The 23373-nt window shown below is 44.6% G+C and overlaps 1 protein-coding gene across 1 annotated transcript in view; it reads left to right on the plus strand.

Annotated features, from left to right (window-relative positions):
- Nucleotides 1–23373, plus strand: part of lpgat1 (lysophosphatidylglycerol acyltransferase 1) — a 63060-nt gene that overhangs the window by 24115 nt on the left and 15572 nt on the right. The window contains exon 6 of the mRNA XM_056295026.1: nucleotides 12078–12204. Within this exon, the coding sequence (XP_056151001.1) occupies nucleotides 12078–12204 (127 nt within the window). The remainder of the gene's footprint in view (nucleotides 1–12077; nucleotides 12205–23373) is intronic.

The following is a 23373-nucleotide window of genomic DNA, read 5'->3' on the forward strand; positions in this document are numbered from 1 at the left end:
TGCATGTTCTCCCCGTGTCTGCATGGGTTTCCTCCCACAGTCCAAAGACATGTAGGTCAGGTGAATCAGTCAAACTAAATTGTCCCTAGGTGTGTGTGTGTGTGTGTGTGCCCTGTGATGGCCTTGCTGCCTATCCAGGATCTCCCCCTTCCTGCTGCCCGCGACCCTGAGAGCAGGATAAGCGGTTCAGATAATGGATGGATGGATATTTCAATATAATTATATAAAATTATATAATTTTCTAATTGTATCATATTATTATATTTTGTTATTATATTGTTTTTCTATTATATATTATATCATATAATTATGTAATGTTATATCATTTTATATATATAATTATATAAAATGTTATAAGTATAGTGAAATTATATTTCGGTAATTGTTGTTGTTAATTTCATTGCAACTAAATTATTAGTGGAACAGGCTTCAGCCTGTACATTGGTTAGTCATCATGCTCTGTGTCTGTTTATCTTCGAAGACGATCTGTGCATCCACACAGCAGCTGTCTGTCCCCTGTGGTATGAGGACATTGACCTGGGAGCCCTCACTATCTTCTGGTTTCCACATCCTTCTCTAATCTTGCACCAGCCCTTGGGGCAGACACACACAGGCCCAACTGTTCTCAGCCTCTCCGAGCTGAGGACCGTGGCCTTGTGTAGAAAAGTCCATTGTGCATGATGTATTTTTTCCTTAATAACAAATTCAGTGAAATGAGTTATCTCTGTTTCAGATTTGACTGTTTCTGCTGCCCCAACCATTATGCAATATCCAAAACTTATTTCCATAATTCCTGTGAAGGTATTTAAATGCTATAGAACAACATTTTGGGTCATCTTTGAGGCATGTGCTTGTTTTTTTCTTATTATTTCCTAGATTTGTGTTCAGTGTGTCATCTCACTGAACATACTCATTCATAAAATCCTGGAATGCTTTATTTTGGGTTTGCCACACGGTACTTCTGCCCTCGGTTGGGTGTCCTTTGGATTTTACTAATTTCTGTTCCGATTCCACTTATTAAATCTGTTTTTCATCAGATCCCGGTTCCAATATTTATCATCGCTTTTGAGGACGAAACCAATATGTTTTAAAATCCATTGTCAATACAGTGTTGTTTGGATAGGACTTTAGGTCATCTGTCTGCATTATTACGCTCAAATTGCTTCACCAAGTTCTTCTGAAATATACCAATTCTATGTAGAACCAATTTCAGCATGAAGGATGACGGGATATAAACTGATTTACTGCGAACAGCAGGGTAGGGATGTGTTTGAGACGAGACCGTCGAGAGGGAGCGAAGCCCCTTCATGATGTCTCCTCTTACTGGTTAGTGACTTTCATTCACTCCCCCTGCTTGTCTGCTGCCTCATTGCAACGGCGAATGGCGTCTCCGTGCTATCAGCTGTATGGGAAGGAACTTCAGGAGGAGTCATATTGTACTGCGAACACGAATCTGAGAGAAGTAAATCATATTTAAGCTCTACATCTTGCCATATAAAAGTTGGATGTCCGTTGTTTGTGTGTAGGACTTGAGTTCGCTAATACCAGCACTAGCTGAATCGGGGACAGTATGATGACTTGGACTAAGAGAGAGACGTTGAAACCGTGTGTTCGATCCCGTTTAAGCCGTGCTGCAGTAAATCCATCGACATATTAGAGGCGTGTCCTCCCTTGCAGTAATTGAAGTTTGCTGTTGTTTCACTTTTCTTTAGCGAAGCACAGCCGCACTTTGGAGCGTCTGCTTCCAAGTTGGAACTGTTTAACCGTCCCCATCCCTTCCCCCAGGCCACGTCATCCTAACAATGAGCGAGTTGTCAAACAGTTCACATGCTGTATTGATGCACGACATAACCAGTGAAGACACAGGGCAGCAGGTCCTGCCTGTTTAATACAACATGTTCGACACTGTTTTACTGCTCAGTGCATTTGACTAGATTTGCAAGCAGGACTAAAACAGTACTTGTATGATTTCTAAAGCAGGTTTGAGCTTGAATGTCTCTTGACGAGTACAAGGAACTTGAAAATTTGGAACAGCTCCAAGTTGGAACCGGTTCTTTATTCCCAACGTTTTCCTCAGGTCATCTCATTTCTAACACTGAGGGCATCTGCATAATTGCTGGGAAACAAAACGGTTTAAAAAAAAGGGGGGGGAAAGGCAGTCAAAAATGATGCAAAATAGCCAGGGTGTAGGAAATATTTTTAGGAATAGGAATTTTTTTTTTTTAGGATTTTTTTTTTTAGGGATAGGAATTTTTGCTGTTGGCCAGTGTGACCGGCAACATCCATATGCTTTAGGTGCACCGCCCAGTAGAGTATCAAGCCACATTGTTCAGAACAACAAGTCACATTTAGATTATTGTGATTCGTCGAAACACAAAGGCTGTAAAGGGTAAATAAAATGACATTCTTGGTGTGATGTTAAACCAAAAAACAAAGCGTGACGTCCGGGTGGCGTGGCGGTCTATTCCGTCGCCTACCAACACAGGGATTGCCATTTTGAATCCCCATATTACCTCCGGCTTTGTCGGGTGTCCCTACAGACACAATTGGCCGTGTTCACAGGTGGGATGCCGGAAGTGGGTATGTGTCCTGGTTGCTGCACTAGCGCCTCCTCTAGTCGGTCGGGGGGGAGGGGGGACGGGGGAATAGCGTGATCCTCCCACGCGCTACGTCCCCCTGTTGAAACTCCTCATTGTCAGGTGAAAAGAAGCGGCTGGTGACTCCACATGTATTGGAAGAGGCATGTGGTAGTCTGCAGCCCTCCCCGGATCGGCAGAGGGGTGGAGCAACGACCGGGATGGCTCGGAAGAGTGGGGTAATTGGCCGGATACAATCAGGGAGAAAATGGAGTGGGGGATCCCCCCCCCAAAAAAAACATTTATAATAAAGAAATGGAAATGCTTCCTTGCATGGGGGCACAAGTAATCACATAACAGTGTAGCGCACATGCAGGAGACTGTAGACTGAATTCATCATGCAGGCCTGTGTACACCATGGAGGCTGGGGCTGAAGCAACTGGTGCTGCTCTTGCTCATTTTACTTTTCCACTCTTGTCCGTATGAACTATCAAAACGTCATTTCAGCCAGAGGTGACCTGACACTTTTCCAGAAAACCAAAAGCAGCTCACGTCTGGGTGCCTTTCTCTGATTTTGCGTTAAAGGCTTGTGTCTTCAAAAAGTCAAGTTTTTCAGAATTTGGGAAAACAAATAGATTTTCACGGTGAAACCCATTATTTATTTATTTATTTATTACATTCAGTGATGTATTTTGATTGGATTTTTATTAGCCTTAGCATAATAATAACAATGATAATAATAATAATAAATTAAACTTATATAGCTCCTTTCTAACACTCAAAGTGACTTGCTTTACTTTTACCATACTCTATAATAAACCAAGTTTAGATTTTTTTTTTTCCCTTTCTTAAAGTTTTCCCAAGTCTCAAAGTAAAATTTTGTCTTCTGGAAAATTCCTGTTGAACATTGGCATCCTTTTTAGTGCTTCGGTCCCAGTGCACATGGCTGCGCTGGCTCTAATAAAAGACTGTATAATACGGCTCTTCATCAAACTGAGTTTTATGTTTTGTAGCAAGCCAGGGATGAAGCTGCTTCAGTCCTTTAGCATTAAATCACCGTGTCTTTGTCAGCGTCCTCTGCGAGTCCTCTTGTTAAACGATAGGCTGTTAGCGGTGGGGATTTTGTGTAAGGGAAAGGGTGATAACGCACAGAGGTGCCAGAAATTGCATCAAGGTCCCTGAAACCCCGGTGGTGCTTCGTGGAAGAGTCATTTTTTTCCGTCTGGAGACTAGCCCTAAATACAGCCAGCGAGCAGCCAAACCTTTCTGCAGTTAACAAACTATGAAAACGAAAATTAGACTTTCCCCCCATTTTAGTTTTTTCAGCTCATTTTGTGGAAAGGTGTACACATACGCACACTTCGAGTCCCTTGTGCCAACACGTATACAAATTGCGGATCGGAAATTCTTGGCTTTCCTTCAAAATCCATTTTGAAGGAGTGCTGTGTTAATAGTAATCTTAACAGAGCGTTTGGGCCAGCACTATTGGAAATGTGACTCGGGGATTTAACCCGTCTGTGCGTTTGCTAACACAGCTTTGTGTCCTCCAGCCTCAGCACTAACAGCCAGGAGCTAGCAAAACGCTGTCTCTTTATCGGGGGGCGCGTGTGTCAAGGCAAATGTAAATTATCACTTCATTCGCTGTCACGAATCTGAGATAAGCAACATTTTATTTGATTACAGAAGCGTTTGCTGCACATGCAAATATTTCCGTTTTGGTTTTCGGCTTCTTTAGCACACGGGTATGAGCGGTGTCATCGGTAGCTAACATGGGAGTGGTTGCAGTATATAAACTGTGAGAGAAATGGCATTTTTTTGTCTCCATTTTTTTTTCTGGAAAAAAAAAGGCATCTTGGAGCTTTACGTATGTCAAACCACATTCATTTCTAATGGGAGATTACTGTTCTCTTTCTTTTTTAAACCCCCCCCCCCCCCAGTTGGTGATATAGTCGACATCCCCGTTCCTACTTTTCCTTCCATTTCACACTGTCCATCTCTCTAATCCAGCTGCTCTGGAGGACAGAGAGAACGGTTGGTACAGTAGGACTCGCCCTTGCGTTCAGATCTAGCTAATGGTATTAAAACCTCGGGTGTCGGTGGGGCGGGGGCACACCTAGAAGAGCGCAGTGTCCCTTATTGTCGTGTTTTACGCCTTTGTGTGTGCGCTTCCTTCCGTCTCTCTTACCGATCAGAGGCAAAGCACAGTCTGTCTTTGACCCTGCCCGGTTCTGCAGAGGTGCCGAGAGCATGCTGACTCATGCAGAAGAGACAAATGGACCACTCAGAGGAAATGGGACTTGATGTAAATGTGGGTGCTTCTTTGTGTCGGCCATGCAGTGTCACCTAGGCTAAACACAAACACTGTGCGGCCCAGACACGCAGCAAGTATGCTGCTGGTTGCTGCTGCAGTTTTCACCCTGCAGAAAGGCTCTGTGTCTGGTAGAAGCTCAAAACAACGGTCGTGTATACGACTGTCTTTACAGGTGTAGGGCGAGCAAAGTTCAAAACTATAGGTCATTTACGACTTAGATTCTCAGTGAGCCAAAGGTACAACCCCAAGTCCAGCAGGCCTTATAATCTGCACACGTACCACAGGACCAATCAGAGGTGAGCCTTACCCACAGCTCAGAGGTAGGAGGGAAAGATGTCTCCTTCCGGCCTTGTGATTGGCCCATAGTGTGGCCTGATAGCGAGCCAGACATCTGCTAGTGTATTTCCTTCCACACTAACTGTTTACGGAGAGGGGCAGGACTCCTCTGATGTCATTTTAAATGAGCGTGACTGCTGTTATTGGTGTATTGTTTGTCACAGCGTGGAGGGCAGTAGTGATAGCTTGGCACAGGGCCCTGTTCTTTGGCAGGCCACTAACAGGAGACGATGGCGGCCTTTCAGCACGCTGGGATTGAGATGGGGATTCAATTACCCTCACAGGAATAGCTGCACTGTTACAGCCATATTTCTCGTTATCAGCGATGCCTCTCCAGTTATTGGTATATCTTGCTCGGAAGTTGGTGTAAATGGCTTTGCTTCTGAGGCAGCCGACATAGATTTGAGAAACCCCTCAAATTGTGCACACATGACCTTGGCCGTACCCACAGGCCACATAAAATCTGTGTTATGACTTTATTACTTCGTTATGATGTGGATTAGACATCTGGTCAAAGTGACAAGGTTTGTACTCAGTTTTATCACATAGACCATATAAGTATTTCCTTGGCTGGGTAGCCTTCATCTCTTCTACAGGGTTAAACAGGGCAGGCTGAGGTGGTTCACTGGGTGTACATGCTAATTTGTAGTAGAGTTGGGACTGATCCAATCCAATATCGGTATCAGGTGCCAATACTGACATAATTCAGTCATAGGATATCAGACTGACATTACCGATCCATGACCGATCCAGAGTCCATAGTCTTACATTTTTATTACTTATACGTGTGTAGCTAATAATGCAATTTTTTTGACCCCCCCCCCTTTTCTCTCCAATTGTATCTGGCCAATTAATTACCCCACTCTTCCGTGCTGTCCCGGTCGCTGCTCCACCCCCTCTGCCGATCCGGGGAGGGCTGCAGGCTACCACATGCCTCCTCCGATACATGTGGAGTCGCCAGCCACTTCTTTTCACCTGACAGTGAGGAGTTTCTCCAGCTGGACGTAGCACATGGGAAGATCACACCAGTTCCCCCTCCCCCCTGAACAGGCGCCCCGACCGACAAGAGGAGGCGCTGGTGCAACGACCAGGACACATACCCACATCCGGCTTCCCACCCGCAGACACGGCCAATTGTGTCTGTAGGGACGCCCGACCAAGCCGGAGGTAACACGGGGTTTTGAACTGGCGAGCCCTGTGTTGGTAGGCAACGGAATAGACCACTACACTACCCGGATGCCCACAGTATGAAGTGTTTTGAGCTGCAGGGGTGTGGGACACAAGTGCTTCGCTTTCCCACATAGAGAACGAGAAGCGGAGGATGCGGAAGCTGCCGACCAGGCGGCTAAAGTGGGGGTGGGGGTACGAGGTTGATGGCTGCCGGGAAACAAGTAAAACCCCCGCAAAATGTAAACCTGGAGTCTCCTGAACTCCACAGTAATTCGGAGAAAGTTAAAACGGCTGTGGATGACGTAGTAACTGTATCAGAGAGACGCAGTGTGCGTGGACTTAGTGGTGCTGCTGCGTGCGTAACCTCCCCGGCAGCTGCTGCAGCCAAGCCCAGACAGGAGGGGAGGAGGCGGGGAGGACCCACCTGTCACCGACAGCCAAGAGGAGGAGGAGGAGGAGGATGATGAAACGGTTTATGACTCTGAATCGAACGGCACGGTAACAGATTCCCAGCAACCAACCAGTGAACTGTACACTTTGGAGGAAATCGATGTTTTTTTTGGATGAAACTCCTGGCAAGTCTGTCAAAGTAATTGATAATTTTCTGAACACAACTAAATTTCTCAAACTGTCACACCATGGCAAAAACTTGTAGGGTTTGATTTATTAGGGGAAAAAAGCGTTATTGTTTTAAGGAAAAAAAGCTCCTGTTCACAAGAAAGGGAAGGAAACTAAAAGATAAAGAACTAACAAATAATTGTAACGAACCACAGGGTGTTATTATTGTCTCTCTATCCGTCCCATTTGTTTGTTTTTCTGATTTTCATTTTTCTTTTCCCTTTGCAGACTTCACGTTTTGGGTCTTTAAACATTAAAATAGGCAGATGAGCGCGGTACTTTTTTTGATTTTTGCACTGAGAAACATTTAGATGTAATTTTCACAGACGTAAGTGGAGATATGAACTGCACCACAGATTTCACGCTGGACAGAACAAGAGAAGAACCACATTTACAGTCTTCCATCACTTTATCCAGGTTATTGCCACAGTTTGATTTAACTGATGCTTGGAGAATGAAACATTCAAGCAGCAGACGGTAGACATGGGTAAGGGTTTGAGGGAACAGGGTCAGCGCTGCAGACAGGCTGTACATCACCACACACTTTCACACCGGGTCAGTCAGGAGCCACAGATCACCACTTAGTCAGTGGTGTTTTATGTTTTTCACCGACAAAAAAATATAAATCTTTCTGGCATTTCAAAGTGAAATGACTAGGATAGGTCTTTTCCCGTCTTCCGCCCAGTGACTGCTGGGATAGGCTCCAGCACCCCGTGACCCTGATTAGGATAAGCGGCTTGGAAAATGGATGGATGAAAAAAAAAATTATTTTGGGTAATTTGGAGAGAAAAAAAGCACAGTTTGACTCTATAAGTCAATTAACACAATAAAAGAGTTGCTGCGGCAACTTGCACTCCTCCACCTGTTTGTATGTGAAGCTGACTTAAACTACAGTTCAAATATATTACTTTGGATTAAATTTAATGCATTTTTGTATAGTTTTTGCTCTTTTAATAAATGCTGTGTGGTTTACTACAGCCTCGTGTAACCTTACACATAATACCAACAACAACAATAATAATAATAATATTCAAGAAAAGAGCTCTGGTATTCGTATCAGCAGATATCTAAAGTCAGGTATCGGAATTGGATTGGAACTGAAAAAAAGTGGATCGGTGCATTTCTAGTTTGTAGGGCTGCATATCAAATTAATAGTATTGGACAAACACTTGTCTTCAACAATTGCTAGGTTCTTGTCAGTGTGATTTCTAGTAGACTACTTGTTCAACAGGTTGGTATTCGGACATAACCTCAGTATTGCTTTCGGTGTTTTGTTTTGTTTTTTTTAACCGCATATGCCATGTCAGGAGTTTTTATGTACAACATCTTGTATCTAGAGCCTACGGAGGAAACTCATTTCAGCCGCTTGTATCCCCAATCTCAACCTTTCGGTCACTACCCAAATCTCATGACCAGAGGTGAGGATTGGAACTAAGATTGACTGGTACACTGAGAGCTTTGCCTTCTGGCTCAGCTCCCTCTTCACCACAGTGGTCCGGTTAGGGTGTCTGGGCTCAGCCTTAGGGTGAGGAGCTTGGACATCCTGAGGGAGCTCGGAGTAGAGCCGCTGCTCCTTCACATTGAAAGGAGCCAGTTGAGGTGGTTCTGGCTTCTGATTAGGATGCCTCCTGGGCGCCTTCCTTTGGAGGTTTTCCGGCCATGTTTAGCTGGGAGGAGACCCTGGGGTAGACCCAGAACTCGCTGGAGGGACTACATGTCCAGTCTGGCCTGGGAATGCCTTGGGATCCCCGAGGAGGAGCTGGAGGGCGTTGCTGGGGAGAGGGACGTCTGGAGTGCCCTACTTAGCTTGCTGCCACCGCCACCTGACCACAGAGGAGTGGCTGATGATGAGATGAGATAAGATGATATTTTGTATCTATCCTGTAGTTTAGCCTGTTATCCTCATCCTGTTTCTCGACCAGTGTCAGGAAAATGGACATGTACGCAGGTGTTGTGATTCTTCCACTCCTCTTTGCACGAACTCACATTAAGAATCTCTGTCGATGTGTAGACCGCTATAGTCATGTTTTCTTCATTTCACTACTCTGCTTTTCTCTTTTCTGTTGAGATAAAACCTGTTTTCTGAAGGACTCTGCTCATTTGGATGTCGTCTGTAGTAGGCTCGCCGGCATGGTGACTTAATGATAAATAGGCTCTCTGTAGAAGCGTTTCCTCTTTGAGTGCACATATACTAACATGGCTGGATCTCTGGCGTGCACCCGTAAAAGTACTTGACTCTTAATTGTCACAGGGATAAAATGACAATTGTACCACCCTGCTCATTTTAGCTTATTCTGTTCCCAAACTGTTAACATATTCATTGTTTAATTGTTTAAGTTGCGTTTGTGTCCCACGTCCCCACAACTCAAAACACTTCATACTACCTGAACTTACATATACTATTTTGGTTATGGGCCTAAAATTGCATTATTACCTACATATGTATAATTCATGCTTCTCCTGGATCGCCACCTTGTCATGGTGGAGAAGCTTGCATGTACCAATGATCCCAAGAGCTATGCCGTCCAGCTCCAGGATCAGCCTCTACGCCTACATGAGGACCCAGAGGGAGGACGGTCATACTCGACCCCGAGTGACCGCCAGTGATGATGATGATAATTCATAAAAAACAGAAGACTATGGAATCTGGATCGGTCGTGGATCAGTAATGTCAGTCCAGTATCCAATGAGAAATTACGTCAGTACCAGCACCCGAAACTGATATTGGATTGGATCGGTCCCAACTTGTACTATAAATGATGATGTACACCCACTGAGCCATCTCAGCCTGCCCTGTTTAAACCTGCAGAGGAGATGAAGGCTACCCAGGGATTTTAGGGCTGTTTATACTGGATTTCAGCTTTTCATGACACAGTAACTTCAGTTATCTTGCCATTAAGTGATTTACTTGTTGTAATACATCGTATAATATTCACATACTAACATTCCAACAATCAAAGAACTGCCTACATTACTAGTTATCTTGTTGTAATTGTGTCTTATAAGGGATTATAATTCATTATAAAATGATTGTTTTTACAACTATGAGAATTATAATACACTGATCTTTGCAAAAAATGTCAACAAGTGACCAGCAATTATGAAGTATTATGATACTTCACCTTATAAGGCATTGTAAAATGCTTTATAAAGCATTATGGATATTCTGTGAGTGCTTATAACTATAATTATACAGTGCTATAAGCAAATTATAACATATGTTTATAATGCATTGTGGACATGGGCGTCATAGAAAGTGTTAGGAAAGTTTAAAAAACATACTATGTTGTCCATTTGTTTTTCAGTCAACATTAAAATATTACAAGTGGATAAATAAATGACCTTAAGACAGCATTCATAATCCATCACCTTTATTATGATGACGATGATGATGATGATTTATTAAGCCTTTATTTCTATTTTTTATGTTTTATTTGTTTTATTTTTTATTTATTATTATTATTATTTATTAGGCCATCTATATATCTGGCTAATTGATTTAGGATAAATATTTGAATATTTGTTTAGAAAATGCGTCAAAACATCTCAAGTGTGAAAAAAGGTCCTCGGGACAGCCCTAGTGATCTCATATTATCTACCAGTTTATGTGCTTTTCTAGTTGGTTTACCCAAAGACATCATGAAATGACTCACTAAATTTACTCCCTTAATAAAATTCAGCTTAAAGTATCATTTTAGTAGGACTATTGAGGTATCATTTTAACGAGGTATCATTTTAGTGGGACTATTGAATTTGAAGAGTTTAGCCTGTCCATCATGTTGTGTCTGATGATGCTCGCCTCTGCTCGTGTTTCTGTTCAAATAGCTCTGCATAGCATTGACTTTAATATATGTAAGGCTGATACTTGATTTATGGGTGTGGTTGAGACTGGATGCTAAATTCAGTGTGTTTTCTTCCTTGGGAATCTTCCTTGAAACGACGAGATTCAGCAATTTTTTTTCCATCCTTCCTGTCAAACCCACATCATACTTACCATGTGCACAGCAGAGTAAACCCACCCTCATGTGAGAGAACATAAGTAATTGATTTGAGTCCCTGATACAGGGGTTCTAAAACATATTACTCAAAGGTCCGCATCTGATTTTTATTCAAGGTCAGCGGTCCGGAATGACTGGCGATAACAAAATAACATTTAATCTACTCAACTATAACTTCTAAGCAACATCCCTTCAAGTTCAAGGCAGTCAAGATAGTCAAAATAAATTCGAGCCGGGGTGTCCGGGTAGAATGGCGGTCTATTCCGTTGCCTACCAACACAGAGGATCCAGGTTCGAATGCCCATGTTACCTCCAGCTTGATCAGGCGTCCCTACAGACACAATGGGACGTATCTGCGGGTGGGAAGCCGGATGTGGGTATGTGTCCTGGTCGCTGCGCTGGCGTCTCCTCTGGCCAGTCGGGGCGCCTCTTTTTTTGGGGGGGGGGACTTGGGGGAATAGGGTGATCCTCCCACGTGCTACATCCCGCTGGCGAAACTCCTCACTGCCAGGTGAAAAGAAGCGGCTGGCGACTCCACATGTATCAGAGGAGGCATGTGGTAGTCTGCAGCCCTCCCTGGATTGGCAGAGGGGGTGGAGCAACGACATGGATGGCTCGGAAGACTGGGGGAATCGGCCAAGTGCAATTGGGGAGAAAAAGGGCATGAAATCCCCCCCCCCCAAAAAAAACAACAACATTTGAGCCTAGTGGCAGAAATGGCATTGTTTGCCTGCAGTCAGTTGCTTGAACCTATAGGCACAAAAGGTGTGATTACCAGCTGGAAACACTTGACACTGTTCTGCAAAGACCCGCCCTACTCTGCCTTTGATTGGCTCTAACCCTAACGGAAACTCGCATACCGGTAGACTACTCGTTGCTGTCATTTATGGTCACACTAGTTCCTCTCTGCTCTGCTCTTAAAATGGTGAAAGTGGTTGGTAAATTGTGTAATGAACTAGGTATACCACTCATCGCAGCTGGTGGACAAAAAGACTGCGGCCATGTGTTGTTTTTTTTCCCCTAGTCTTCCTCACAGGCCCCCTGAATTTGTTTTTCCTCTTTTGACAGGTAATAAGCGTAAAAGCCTGCAGTATGTGGTGGACGTGACCATAGCCTACCCCAAAGCAAGACCCATGGACATCCAGACCTGGATCTTTGGCTACAGACCTCCTACAGTAACACATGTGCACTATAGGTAAGGATAGCAAAGAGGTCATAACAGAAAAAGATGGGGGAAGGGATGAGGCGTGAGGACTTGTCACAGCCATTGGTCAGATTCGGAACTGGGCTGTTGGGATTATAGTATGCACCTTTACCCCATTGTTATTCCATGGTAACTGATACTGTCTGTTAACCACGGTGGCCCAGTGGTTAGCAGTGTTGCCTCACAGCAAGAAGATCATGGGTTCGAACCCCAGGCCGTCCCAGGTTCTTTCTGTGTGGAGTTTGCATGTTCTCCCCGTGTCTGCATGGGTTTCCTCCGGCTGCTCTGGTTTCCTCCCACCATCAAACATGTATGTTAGGGTTACTACTCCTGTCTGTGTCCCGGAGCAAGGCAGTAGGAAGAAATAACTGGAGTTTGTCCCCGGGCGCTGCACAGCGGCTGCCTACTGCTCCTAGCTGCACAGCTAGAATAGGTTAAATGCAGAGAGTGAATTTTATTGTATGTATGTAGTGTATTCTATTCTGTTCTATTCTATCTATTCTGTTCTAACGGAGCTGTTTGCCAAGCAGCCACTTTAATTGGGTCTTTCCAGACACATCACTCTGCTGCTATGCTGCTTGCTCTTACATTGTGTTGCACAATGAACAAGCTGTGTTTGAATGGAAACAGACACGTAGGTCCACTTGAAAAGGACAACAAGGCCCCATTTATTCTTAGTACTAAAATGCAGTCTGTATCTGGATATGTCATGTCGAGGATGAATGAGCCAGTCAGACCTTTTTGCAACTAAACTGGCCGCTTATATGGTTTGGCGTTATGTATTCTCTGGTTTATAATCAGATTTCATTTTTAATGCTCATATGCAAAGCAGACGAGAAGGTTGGGAGGTGGAAAGTCTGTACTGTCACCAGTGACAAGTAGGGTACGTTTTCTTTTTCGTTGATGGGTTTGTTCTTTTTACATATGGATTCGGAGACCAACGAAATAACAAATTGTATTGCCGCGGTTACTTTTGCAGGTACTGTGAATGTTCTTGCAGCAAGTAATTCACATCGATCAGTTTCAGTGTCATAACACTGCGGTTTAGATTAGAGCCCTGCATGGGCCAAACACTCCAGCCTTACCCCGACAAAGTCTACAATTTTTCAGCCTGAGACTGACACCAATCTCACTTTAAGCCTTCTCCGATGTGCGTTCTCCCTGATACACACAAACACACACGTGCGCGGCATGGTCAACTGTCACGTGTAACTCACTCGTACATGTGCGTGTCATGATATTCATAATATAATCAATATAATGCTATTTCATACAGTGGCCTATGTGTGCTCTGCTTGTATATGGGAAGTTAAATGAGCCCGAGCCCAATCTATAAAATAAAAATGGCCCGAATCGACTCAGCGTGTCAGGACCCGACGGGTTTGCAGACCTCTAGTTTAAATGCTGTTTTCCCTCCTGGCATTGCAGTGATGTCCCTTTAACCCCCCCCCCCCCCCCCGTTTACCATGCCTCCCTCACAAACCAGTCAATGTGAGCTCATTTAGAGGAGATCATATTACTAAGGAGTGTCATCATAGTTCTCTAACAGGATTACAACTCATTTTGCTATGACACACCGACACCGAGACTGCATAGCTTCATTCGTATGACCTTAACAGTACTCTTTTATTCATGGAGAAGTTTTCGGTCAGGCTTTTATCACTTTTTTGGGGGGGGGGGATCCCCCCGTTTTTCTCCCCAATTGTATCCAACCAACTACCCCACTCTACCGAGCCCGGTCGCTACTCCACCCCCTCTGCTGATCTGGCGAGGGCTGCAGACCACCACATGCCTCCTTCGATACATGTGGAGTCACCAGCCGCTTCTTTTCACCCGGCAGTGAGGGATTTCACCAGGGGGACGTAGCGTGTGGGAGGATCACGCTATTCCCCACAGTCCCCCCCACCAAACAGGCGCCCCGACCGACCAGAGGAGGCTCCAGTGCAGACCAGGACACATACCCACACCCGGCTTCCCACCCGCAGACATGGCCAATTGTGTCTGTAGGGACGCCCGACCAAGCCGGAGGTAACATGGGGACTCAATCCGGTGATCCCTGTGTTGGCAGGCAACGGAACAGACCGCTACGCTACCCGGACACCCAGACTTTTATCTCTTTTTGTCTGTTTTTTTCCATGCACCTTAGGATGAGTACTTATGTGGATAATAGTTATGATAATACACATTGCTCAAAAGCAATACTTCAAAATCCTGTGTTGCTTTTTTGGCAGTTACATATAGACCCAATTAATGACTACCTCAATTGCAATTAATTACTACCTCACCTCGCATGTCATCTCAGATCCTTCGCCTTCCCTGTAGATTAAGTACCAAAAACTTTCTTAGAGAAAATGCATCAGCTCGGTACTTTCCTCAAGTTAGGTTCTGAACACAGTGTATGACATTTTACCAAGGTTCCCATGTGTTCTTGAAAAACCTGGAAATGTATCGTCTGGTTTTCCAATCATGGAAAACACCAGGGAATTTATAAAATTGATCAGATGTCCCTAGAAATGTTATTGCGGTCATGGAAAATTGTGAAGTGAGGTTATAAAATCGTATCTCCTCAAATGATTAATTCAGAGCCGCTGTGCTCCACACCTGTTGCCAAAGCAGACACTGGTGAGCTGTTTATGCACAGGCGTTCATGATGCTACATCATTCATGGATGCAGTTTCCTCAGCAGTAAGACTTGTGCTCCAGCCCCCGGAGATGCAGCACATCTGTTTTTGTTGCTCGAATGTTGTAAAGCCAGATTTTGAAAGAAATATCTCAGTGTTGTTTCCTTCTCGTGTTTTCACCCTTTCAGAAAGTACATTAGTCAGCTTGTCCTTTCCAGTCAGCAGAGCTGTCCTAAATTGGAGAATACCCTGAAAGTTGAAGACGGGGCCCTGCATAGCAAATATATCTCTGTCAAATGTTGCTAACAGCTGCTTACAGTGTTTATTTTCAAGGATCCCCCCCACACACACACAAAATCAACATCTCAAAAGTTGTGTGCGTCCAAATCTCTCAAAGAAATGTTGTGTAGCGGATAATCAGTGAGTCAGCATAAAATTATGGCAACTTTCACTCTCACATGATAGTTTGTCTTTTACTTCGGGGCAGGTTAATTGATTCTTTCTAGTGCCTGCTGCACAATGTAACTTCAAAACAGATAGGACTCTAAAGTCAGACATTCTTTTTAACATATATTTGTTGTGCATTCTCGTTAATCTACTACTACTACTACTTTCAGCTGCTCCCGTTAGGGGTCGCCACAGCGGATCATCCGTGCATTCTCGTTAATACTATTGAGTATTAAAGGCCAAACTATTTCACGTTTATTTATTTTCATTTCCCGAGCCGCTTATCCTAATTAGGGTCGCGGGATGCTGGCGCCTGTCCCAGCAGTCATTGGGTGGAAGGTGAATCGGATATTCATTTATCTTTTTCCAGTATCATTGGCATTTGCATTTTTATCACTTATCTTTGTTCTTCTAATGAATATTAACACTTGTCCTGGATCGCCACCTTGCCGTGGTGAAGAATCTTGCGTGTACCAATGATCCCAAGAGCTATGCTGTCCGGAGCTTGGCTCCTGGTAGGGTCACCCGAGGCGGACAGGTCAAGGGGGAGGTTCCAGACGAAGCGCGATCCAACAAAGACCTCAACGGCAGAACTGGCGGAAGATGTCTCCAGGTCACTATGGCAGGGAAGGTGGATGAAGGCTGCAACAGAGGGTGGTCCCCAATCGTCTTGGTTCTCCATGCCATTGGACTCTGGCCACCCCCTGCCAAGGACCGTGTGGTGGCTGCAAGTGCACCAGCTACTTCACGTAAAAAGCTGTCACGCGCAGGCATCCTCCCATTATGCAGCTCCAGGATCGGCCTCTAAGCCCACCTGAAGACCCAGAGGGACCCAGAGGGAGGATGGTCATACTCGACCCCAAGTGACCGCCAATGATGGTGATGAATATTAACAACCATGAAGGCTGACTATATTAGCTGTGTTTGTCACGTTGTTATACTCATGAAGTCCCTGCCAGATGGAACTGTGTTTGTTTACACAAGATAAAATTGGGGAACAGTGAATGTTCTTTAGACACACAATGCTGAAAAGGTATTGTGTTCTTCTGTAGGTCATGGCAAAGCACAAAGAGAAAATAGTTATGTTGGTGGCAGCAAAGGAGTAGATGCTGTTGGTTCCCATAGCCCCAAAGTTTTTCTGCTAGTATCCCCTGCTCTCAAAATGTCTGCATGACCCTGCTTGGTAGCATATTAATACAGAAATTGCATCAAATACATTAGCGGTGTAAAATGGTACACTGCACGTTGTGGTGCACGAGATGTTCCCAAACTCTTGTGTCCAGGGACCTTAAGGGGACCTTGATGTGGTTTAATGGGTTTTTTTTTAAATGTTTTTATTTGCACACATAAGACTGCATAAAATCCAAATAATGAAAAGAAAACAGAGATGTGTCAGGAGAAGTCAAGAAGCTACAGGCTTATACAACCGAGAAAAGAAAAAAGAAGAAGAAAAAGACCTAGACTAACATAATTTAGGAAAATACAACCAAAAAAATAAATGAGAACAAGAAGCACACAAAATGAATAGAAAAACTAACCAATCAGTAGACAACAATCCAATAAAAAGCGAAGAATACGTGAATAACAATACAGGGAAGAAGAAGAAGAAAATAAATATGAAACCACACCAAGGAACCCTTAGTTCTTACAAAACAGGGAAAGAATGGGCGATTATAGAAAGTCAAGTGATTGTGTCCACTGCATCTGGAGTCATGTTGATCTATACTGGCCTTAGATCGAATCCTACCGGGATATTTCTACCTTGTGTTTCCCCCGCTCTTTCTGCCTCCATGCTTCATTCAGTATTCAGCCATCTGAATACATGAATATAGTATGTGTAAACTGAGAGTAGACTGTCCACTCTCCTTTAAAAACAACGGTTTTACCATTTTTATGTTGATGGAGAAGTATAGAGAATGTCAGAATGAGTTACATTGTGTCTTTGTGGATTTAGAGAAAGTATATGACAGGGTGCTTAGAGAGGAGGTGTGGTATTGTATGAGGAAATTGGGAGTGGCAGATAATATGTAGGAGTGGTGCAGGATATGTGTAAGGGAAGTATGACAGTGGTGAGGTGTGCGGTTGGAATGACAGATGGGTTCAAGGTGGAGGTGAGATTACATCAAGGATCGGCTCTGAGCCCTTTCTTGTTTGCAATGGTGATAAACAGGTTGATGGACGAGATCAGGCAGGAGTCTCCCTGATCTATGGTTTTCGCTGATGACATTGTGATCTTTAGCAAGAGTAGGGAGCAGGTTGAGGAGAGCCTGGAGAGGTGGAGGTATGCACTGGAGAGAAGAGGAATGAAAGTCAGTTGGAGCAAGACGGAATACATATGCGTGAACGAGAGGGAGGACAGTGGAATGGTGAGGATGCAAGGAGTAGCAGTGATGAAGGTGGATGAGTTTAAATACTTGGGGTTAACTGTCCAAAGTAATGTGGAGTGCAGAAGAGAGGTGAAGAAGAGAGTGCAGGCAGGGTGGAGTGGGTGGAGAAGAGTGTCAGGAGTGATTTGCGATAGAAGGGCATCAGCAAGAGTTAAAGGGAAGGTTTACAAGATGGTTGTGTGACCAGCTATGTTATATGGTTTGGAGACAGTGGCACTGACGAAATGACAGGAGGCGGAGCTGGAGGTGGTAGAGTTGAAGATGCTAAGATTTCCCTGGGAGTGACGAAGAAGGACAGGATTAGGAACGAGTATATTAGAAGGACCGCTCAGGTTGGACGGTTTGGAGACAAAGCAAGAGAGGCGAGATTGAGGTGGCTTGGACATGTGTGAAGGAGAGATGCTGGGTGTATTGGGAGAAGGATGCTGAATATGGAGCTGCCAGGGAAGAGGAAAAGAGGAAGGCCAAAGAGGAGGTTTATGGATGTGGTGAGGGAGGACATGCAGGTGGCTGGTGTGACAGAGGAAGATGCAGAGGACAGGAAGAGATGGAAACGGATGATCCACTGTGGCGACCCTTAACGGGAGCAGCCGGAAGTGGTAGTAGTCGTAGTAGTTACCATTTTTATAATCCCTATAAAGGAGGGCACTCAGAAGGATGACACATGATTACAGGTCTGTGTCCTCCCTGACTACGTTACAGCCTCTTAAGTAGTTCAATACAAAGTCTTCGGCATTTTTTTTATGATGCAAGCTGATCATGAGGAAGTCTGGTGTAACGCTGATCTCAAGACATGAGTCAGGGATTCTGATGCAACTTTTTGGAACATAGATGCAGTACATTAGAAATTCATTAGATACCAATGTGGTGAGCTGGTGTGTAAGAATGGAGAGATAGAGATCTCTTACTCACAACTCTCATGTCCCATACACCTCACGACCCCAAGAGTGCACCTTTATTCTGCCCCTCCCAAATAGTATCTAATGTACTATAATATTGTACTAATGTACATGTAATGATAATGTACAAATCACGTCTCCGGCAGTATGGTGGCCCAGTGGTTAGTGCTGTTGCCTCACACCAAGTTGGTCCTAGGTTCGAACCCCGGGGTTGTCCAACCGTGGGGGTCATCCCAGGTCGTCCTCTGTGTTGAGTTTGCATGTTCTCCCGTGTCTGCGTTGGGTCTTCTCTGGGTGCGCCGGTTTTCCCCACCATCAAAAGAAATATGCATGTTAGGGTTTATACTCCTGTCTGTGCTCCTGACCAAGGCAATGGGAAAAGAACTGGAGTTGGTCCCCGGGCACGATATGAAGGCGGCAGTCCACTGCTGCTAGCTACACAGATCACAGCTAGGATGGGTTAATTCGCAGTAACTGAATTTCCCCAAGGAGATTAATAAAGGAAACTTAAATTAAAACTTAAATTCAGTATCCTCTAGGTAAATAGGTAAGATAGTTTCCATTTCAACCTCCGATGTGAAGGGAAAACGTGTTCCTAGCGTCTTTGTGCACATACATTGCCTATATCCCTTGCAGCAGTCCCAATTCACAGCTGAAGGTGACAAAGGTGGTTTAAGGATTATAACCCTCTATAGAGCTCAATATAAGATTAATGTGCCCTTCCACTGCATTGTCTTGACTTGGGAGATGAGAGAAGGCCATATCCAGGCTTAAGCATTAGTCATCAGGGAGTGGTCATGTTGACGCAAGGAAGGCCGTCTTACTCAAGAACCGGTCTTGCACCTCTGCAGCTCTTTTGTATGGTATGCAATGTGTCTAGGGAGGTTGGGACAATCTTAAAGCTGATTCATGAACCCTTCCTTGCCAGTCCACCCTCCCTCCCCAAGGCAGGTTCTTTGCCTGCTTAGACTGAGGCTAAGGAGTCATTAGGTCTGTAATTAGAGAGACACAGGGTGTGTGCTGCTCCCACCTGACCCAGGACACACACGTATCAGCACCCGACACCATCAGCTTCCTTTGACTGGTCAGCTGCCCTGCAGCCTGGTGACTGCTTGGAAGGCACTCAAGCCTAATTGTGCACTGTTGTTCATGTGACATGTAGATGAGTACGACTGTACCAGTGGGGTGCGTTGAGTTTAACCAAGAGAGGCCCCCGCCAGCAGTAGGTTCAGAGTCAACAAGAGGATTAACCTGGCCTGCTGATTAAGGGATAGTTTCAGAGAGGTGTGTGTGTGTGTGTGTGTGTGTGTGTGTGTGTGTATTGGGTTTTGTCTTGCTCATTGCTCATTGAGTCATGGATAAGTAGTTGGCTAGACCACCATTTCACCGAAAACAATGTTTATGTTATGACAGTTCTGAGTCATTTTCCAGGACATGGGGTATTTTATTTTTCTAATGAATCAGAGCATTTGGTTATGTAAGATAATCATGAATATACAGTCAGACATGATGTAATGCTCAAGTTAACCCACCACTGGGACCACATAGAGCCCTAATGACCTGGAATTTAAATGTGCCAGAACTTTGTCTTGTGTGTCTCTGCTACTATCTCCCACAGACTTCCTGCTGTCTTTTTAAAAGAAAAATGCTCAGAGGATTGGACTGCCCATTATGATTAAGCAGCATCATGCAGCACCTTCAGAAAGAATTCTCTCCCTTGACCTTTTTCACATTTTGTCCCTGTTACATCTCCATATTTTAATGCAGACATATTTTTCACATTTTCCTAACACAGTAAATTCATCACATTCATGAACCATTCATTCAATAACATTCCGTTTTCCAAAAGGAAACACTTCTCATGAATGCAGTTTAGATTTGGGGATTTTCTGCCCATTCCTCCATGCAAATCTGTTCCAACCCCGCCTAACTGGATGGAAAGTGTTTGTGCACAGCAACTTTCACATCATACCACAGATTTGCAATTAGATACAAGTCTGGGCTTCAGCTAGGCCTTCCCATAATATTAACCTTCTTTAAACCACTCATTAGAAGTTTTTGCTTTTAGGCATTCAGGCAGCATGGCGGTCTATTCTATTGCCTACCAACACGGGGATCACCGGTTCGAATCCCCGTGTTACCCCCGGCTTGGTCGGGCGTCTCTACAGACACAATTGGCCATGTCTGCGGATGGGAAGCCGGATTTGGGTATTTGTCCTGGTCACTGTATTAGCGCCTCCTCTGGTCGGTCGATGGAGCCTGTTCAGGGGGGAGGGGGAACTGGGGGGAATAGCGTGATCCTCCCACACGCTACCTCCCCTTGCGGAAACGCCTCACTGTCAGGTGAAAAGAAGCGGCTGGCCACATGTATCGGGGGAGGCATGTGGTAGTCTGCAGCCCTCCCCGGATTGGCAGAGGGGGTGGAGCAGCGACCGGGACGGCTCGGAAGAGTGGGATAATTGAGCAAGTACAATTGGGGAGAAAGGGGGGGGGGATTCTCCCCCAAAAAAGGAAGTTTCTGCTTTCACTTGTCACCTTAAACAGATCTCCTGTAGACTGAAACTGAAACAGGTTCTCCTTAAGGATTTATGTGTATTTTTAGTGCAATCCATCTAAGTTTTACAGTTCCTCCTGTTGAAAAGAAACCCACCACCTGGCTGTGTTTGGTTTGTGCAAAATATACTGCTCTACTTTCAGGCCAAAGAGCTCAACTTTAGTCTCATAAGACCACAAAGACTTCTTCCAGACGGTGTTAGATTTTGTCACGTGGTCTCTAGAAAACACCAGGTGAGCTCTACAACTCGAGCTGTGGGTATTTTTAGCTAGTCTCTTGGTCACTACTGTAACAAGTGCCCTTTTTTCCTGTTTGGCAGGACAGCCTGACCTTGGTAGCGACCGGGTCATGCCAGTTTTGTTTTTTTCCCATTTTGTTGCAATGGAATTCAAAGTTCTGCCGGCCTTTTGATAGTCTGCTCCAGCTTTTTGGATCCCAACAACTTTATCTCAAACTTTCAACAGGCAGTTTGTTGGTCTTGATCGTCTGATTTGCTGTTAATGTCATGTGACCTCACAAAGTCAGTGATATTTGTTTTGCGGTCATCCAGTTGAACACAACTGGATCCAAAATCAACACAGGCCTTATTGAAATATTTGTGATCACTCAAGAAAATAGACTACACCTGCCCAAATTTCAGTTGTTAATACCAAGAGGGTTTTATTTTTATCAATTAAGTAATTTCAGAGTTATATTTCCTTCAATTTTGACCTCAAAGAGAATTGCTTCTATATGAGTAGAAAAACTTTCTAATTCCTCTTTACAACACAGCAAAACATGAAATAATCAATGGGTTGAGAGTACTTCTGATTCCCTGATATCGTTTTATATAAAAAACTCGTTTTCTGTTTATGAAACCTGTGTGCAGATTAGAAAATCTCTAAACCTCACGTGCAACTGACTATCGGCCTGCGTTTCTGTGTGAACCATTCTTGGCGATTAGCTGCTCTCCTCCTCCGCGTACGTGTTATAGGGCTACATACGGTCTTCCTGCTCCTGAACGACGGCATCAGAAGAGAAAGTTGAGCATTGAGGAATATTTCAGATGAATCCACATCAAGCACTGTGCACTTTTTGCTAATCCTCCCACCTCGCTGACTTAGTCCCTGCTCCCAGTCCTCGGCCCTGAGCTCCACCCCTCCCTCACTGCCATTGTATCTCTCTCTCTCTCTCTCTCTCTCTCTCTCTCTCTCTCTCTCTCTCTCTCTCTCTCTCTCTCTCTCTCTCTCTCTCTCTCTCTCTCTCTCTCTCTCTCTCTCTCTCTCTCTCTCTCTCTCTCTCTCTCTCTCTCTCTCTCTCTCTCTCTCTCTCTCTCTCTCTCTCTCCCCCTCTCTCTCTCTCCCCTACATAATCTCAGTCTCCCAGATTGTGGCATCATAAGCCCTCTGTGAATGGCAGATGGGAGAGCTAGGTGGGTGTGCAGAGGGAGGGTAGGAGTGGGTATTAAATAGGTTGAATTCTTTTTTGATACATGCTTGTCTCTCTCTCTCTCTCTCTCTCTCTCTCTCTCTGGCTCTCTCTCTCGCTCTCTCTCTCTTTCTCTCTCTCCCACTTGCTCTCTTTCACTGCTGTGTGAGTGTTTCTGATTTAGGCTTCCTCAAAAGCCTGAAAGGCGACATGATTTATGGAGTCCGAGGCTGTCTGGTCATCAGATGTATCTAGTGGGAGATCCTGGCTTTCTTTCAGACGCGATACACACACTCACATGCACAGAATGGCTGGCTGAGTTTGCAACTAAAACTTCTGAGTCATTGTTTTTCCTCTGTTACCTGTTATTTTTTGTAACAGTGTTATGGAGTCTCTTTCTGTCTCTCTTACATGAGTCTAATGAGTGCCTTGGTGTGATTAGAGAAGACGTCTAGGGATAATGGATGATAAAAACATACCCCTGTGTTTTAGAAATTGGTGGACTACTGTCCCCATTAACACATAGCAGGGGGGTTGTACGGTATCTCCCACACCACCTCCACGCCCCCAAGCAGGCGATACCATGGAGAAAACCCTGACCATGAGATATTGGAGGCAAAAATCTGTTGGAGGCGGTATATGGCTTCATTGCGCTGGCAGCAACAGTGGATTCAGTGGGAGGCCAATAGTTTGTGCCAAGATACCTATGTTATATTGGTGTGCAGTCTATCTAGGGAAGGAGCATCAAATCTCATGATCCTGGCCGCTTTAAATAGTTTCTATATATCCTCAAATATGTGCACATACAGAACAGTGATCAAGGGCTTTTTTAGGGCAAGCGGTCC

Source organism: Lampris incognitus, chromosome 15 (assembly GCF_029633865.1).
Source record: "Lampris incognitus isolate fLamInc1 chromosome 15, fLamInc1.hap2, whole genome shotgun sequence".
Lineage (NCBI taxonomy): Eukaryota > Metazoa > Chordata > Actinopteri > Lampriformes > Lampridae > Lampris > Lampris incognitus.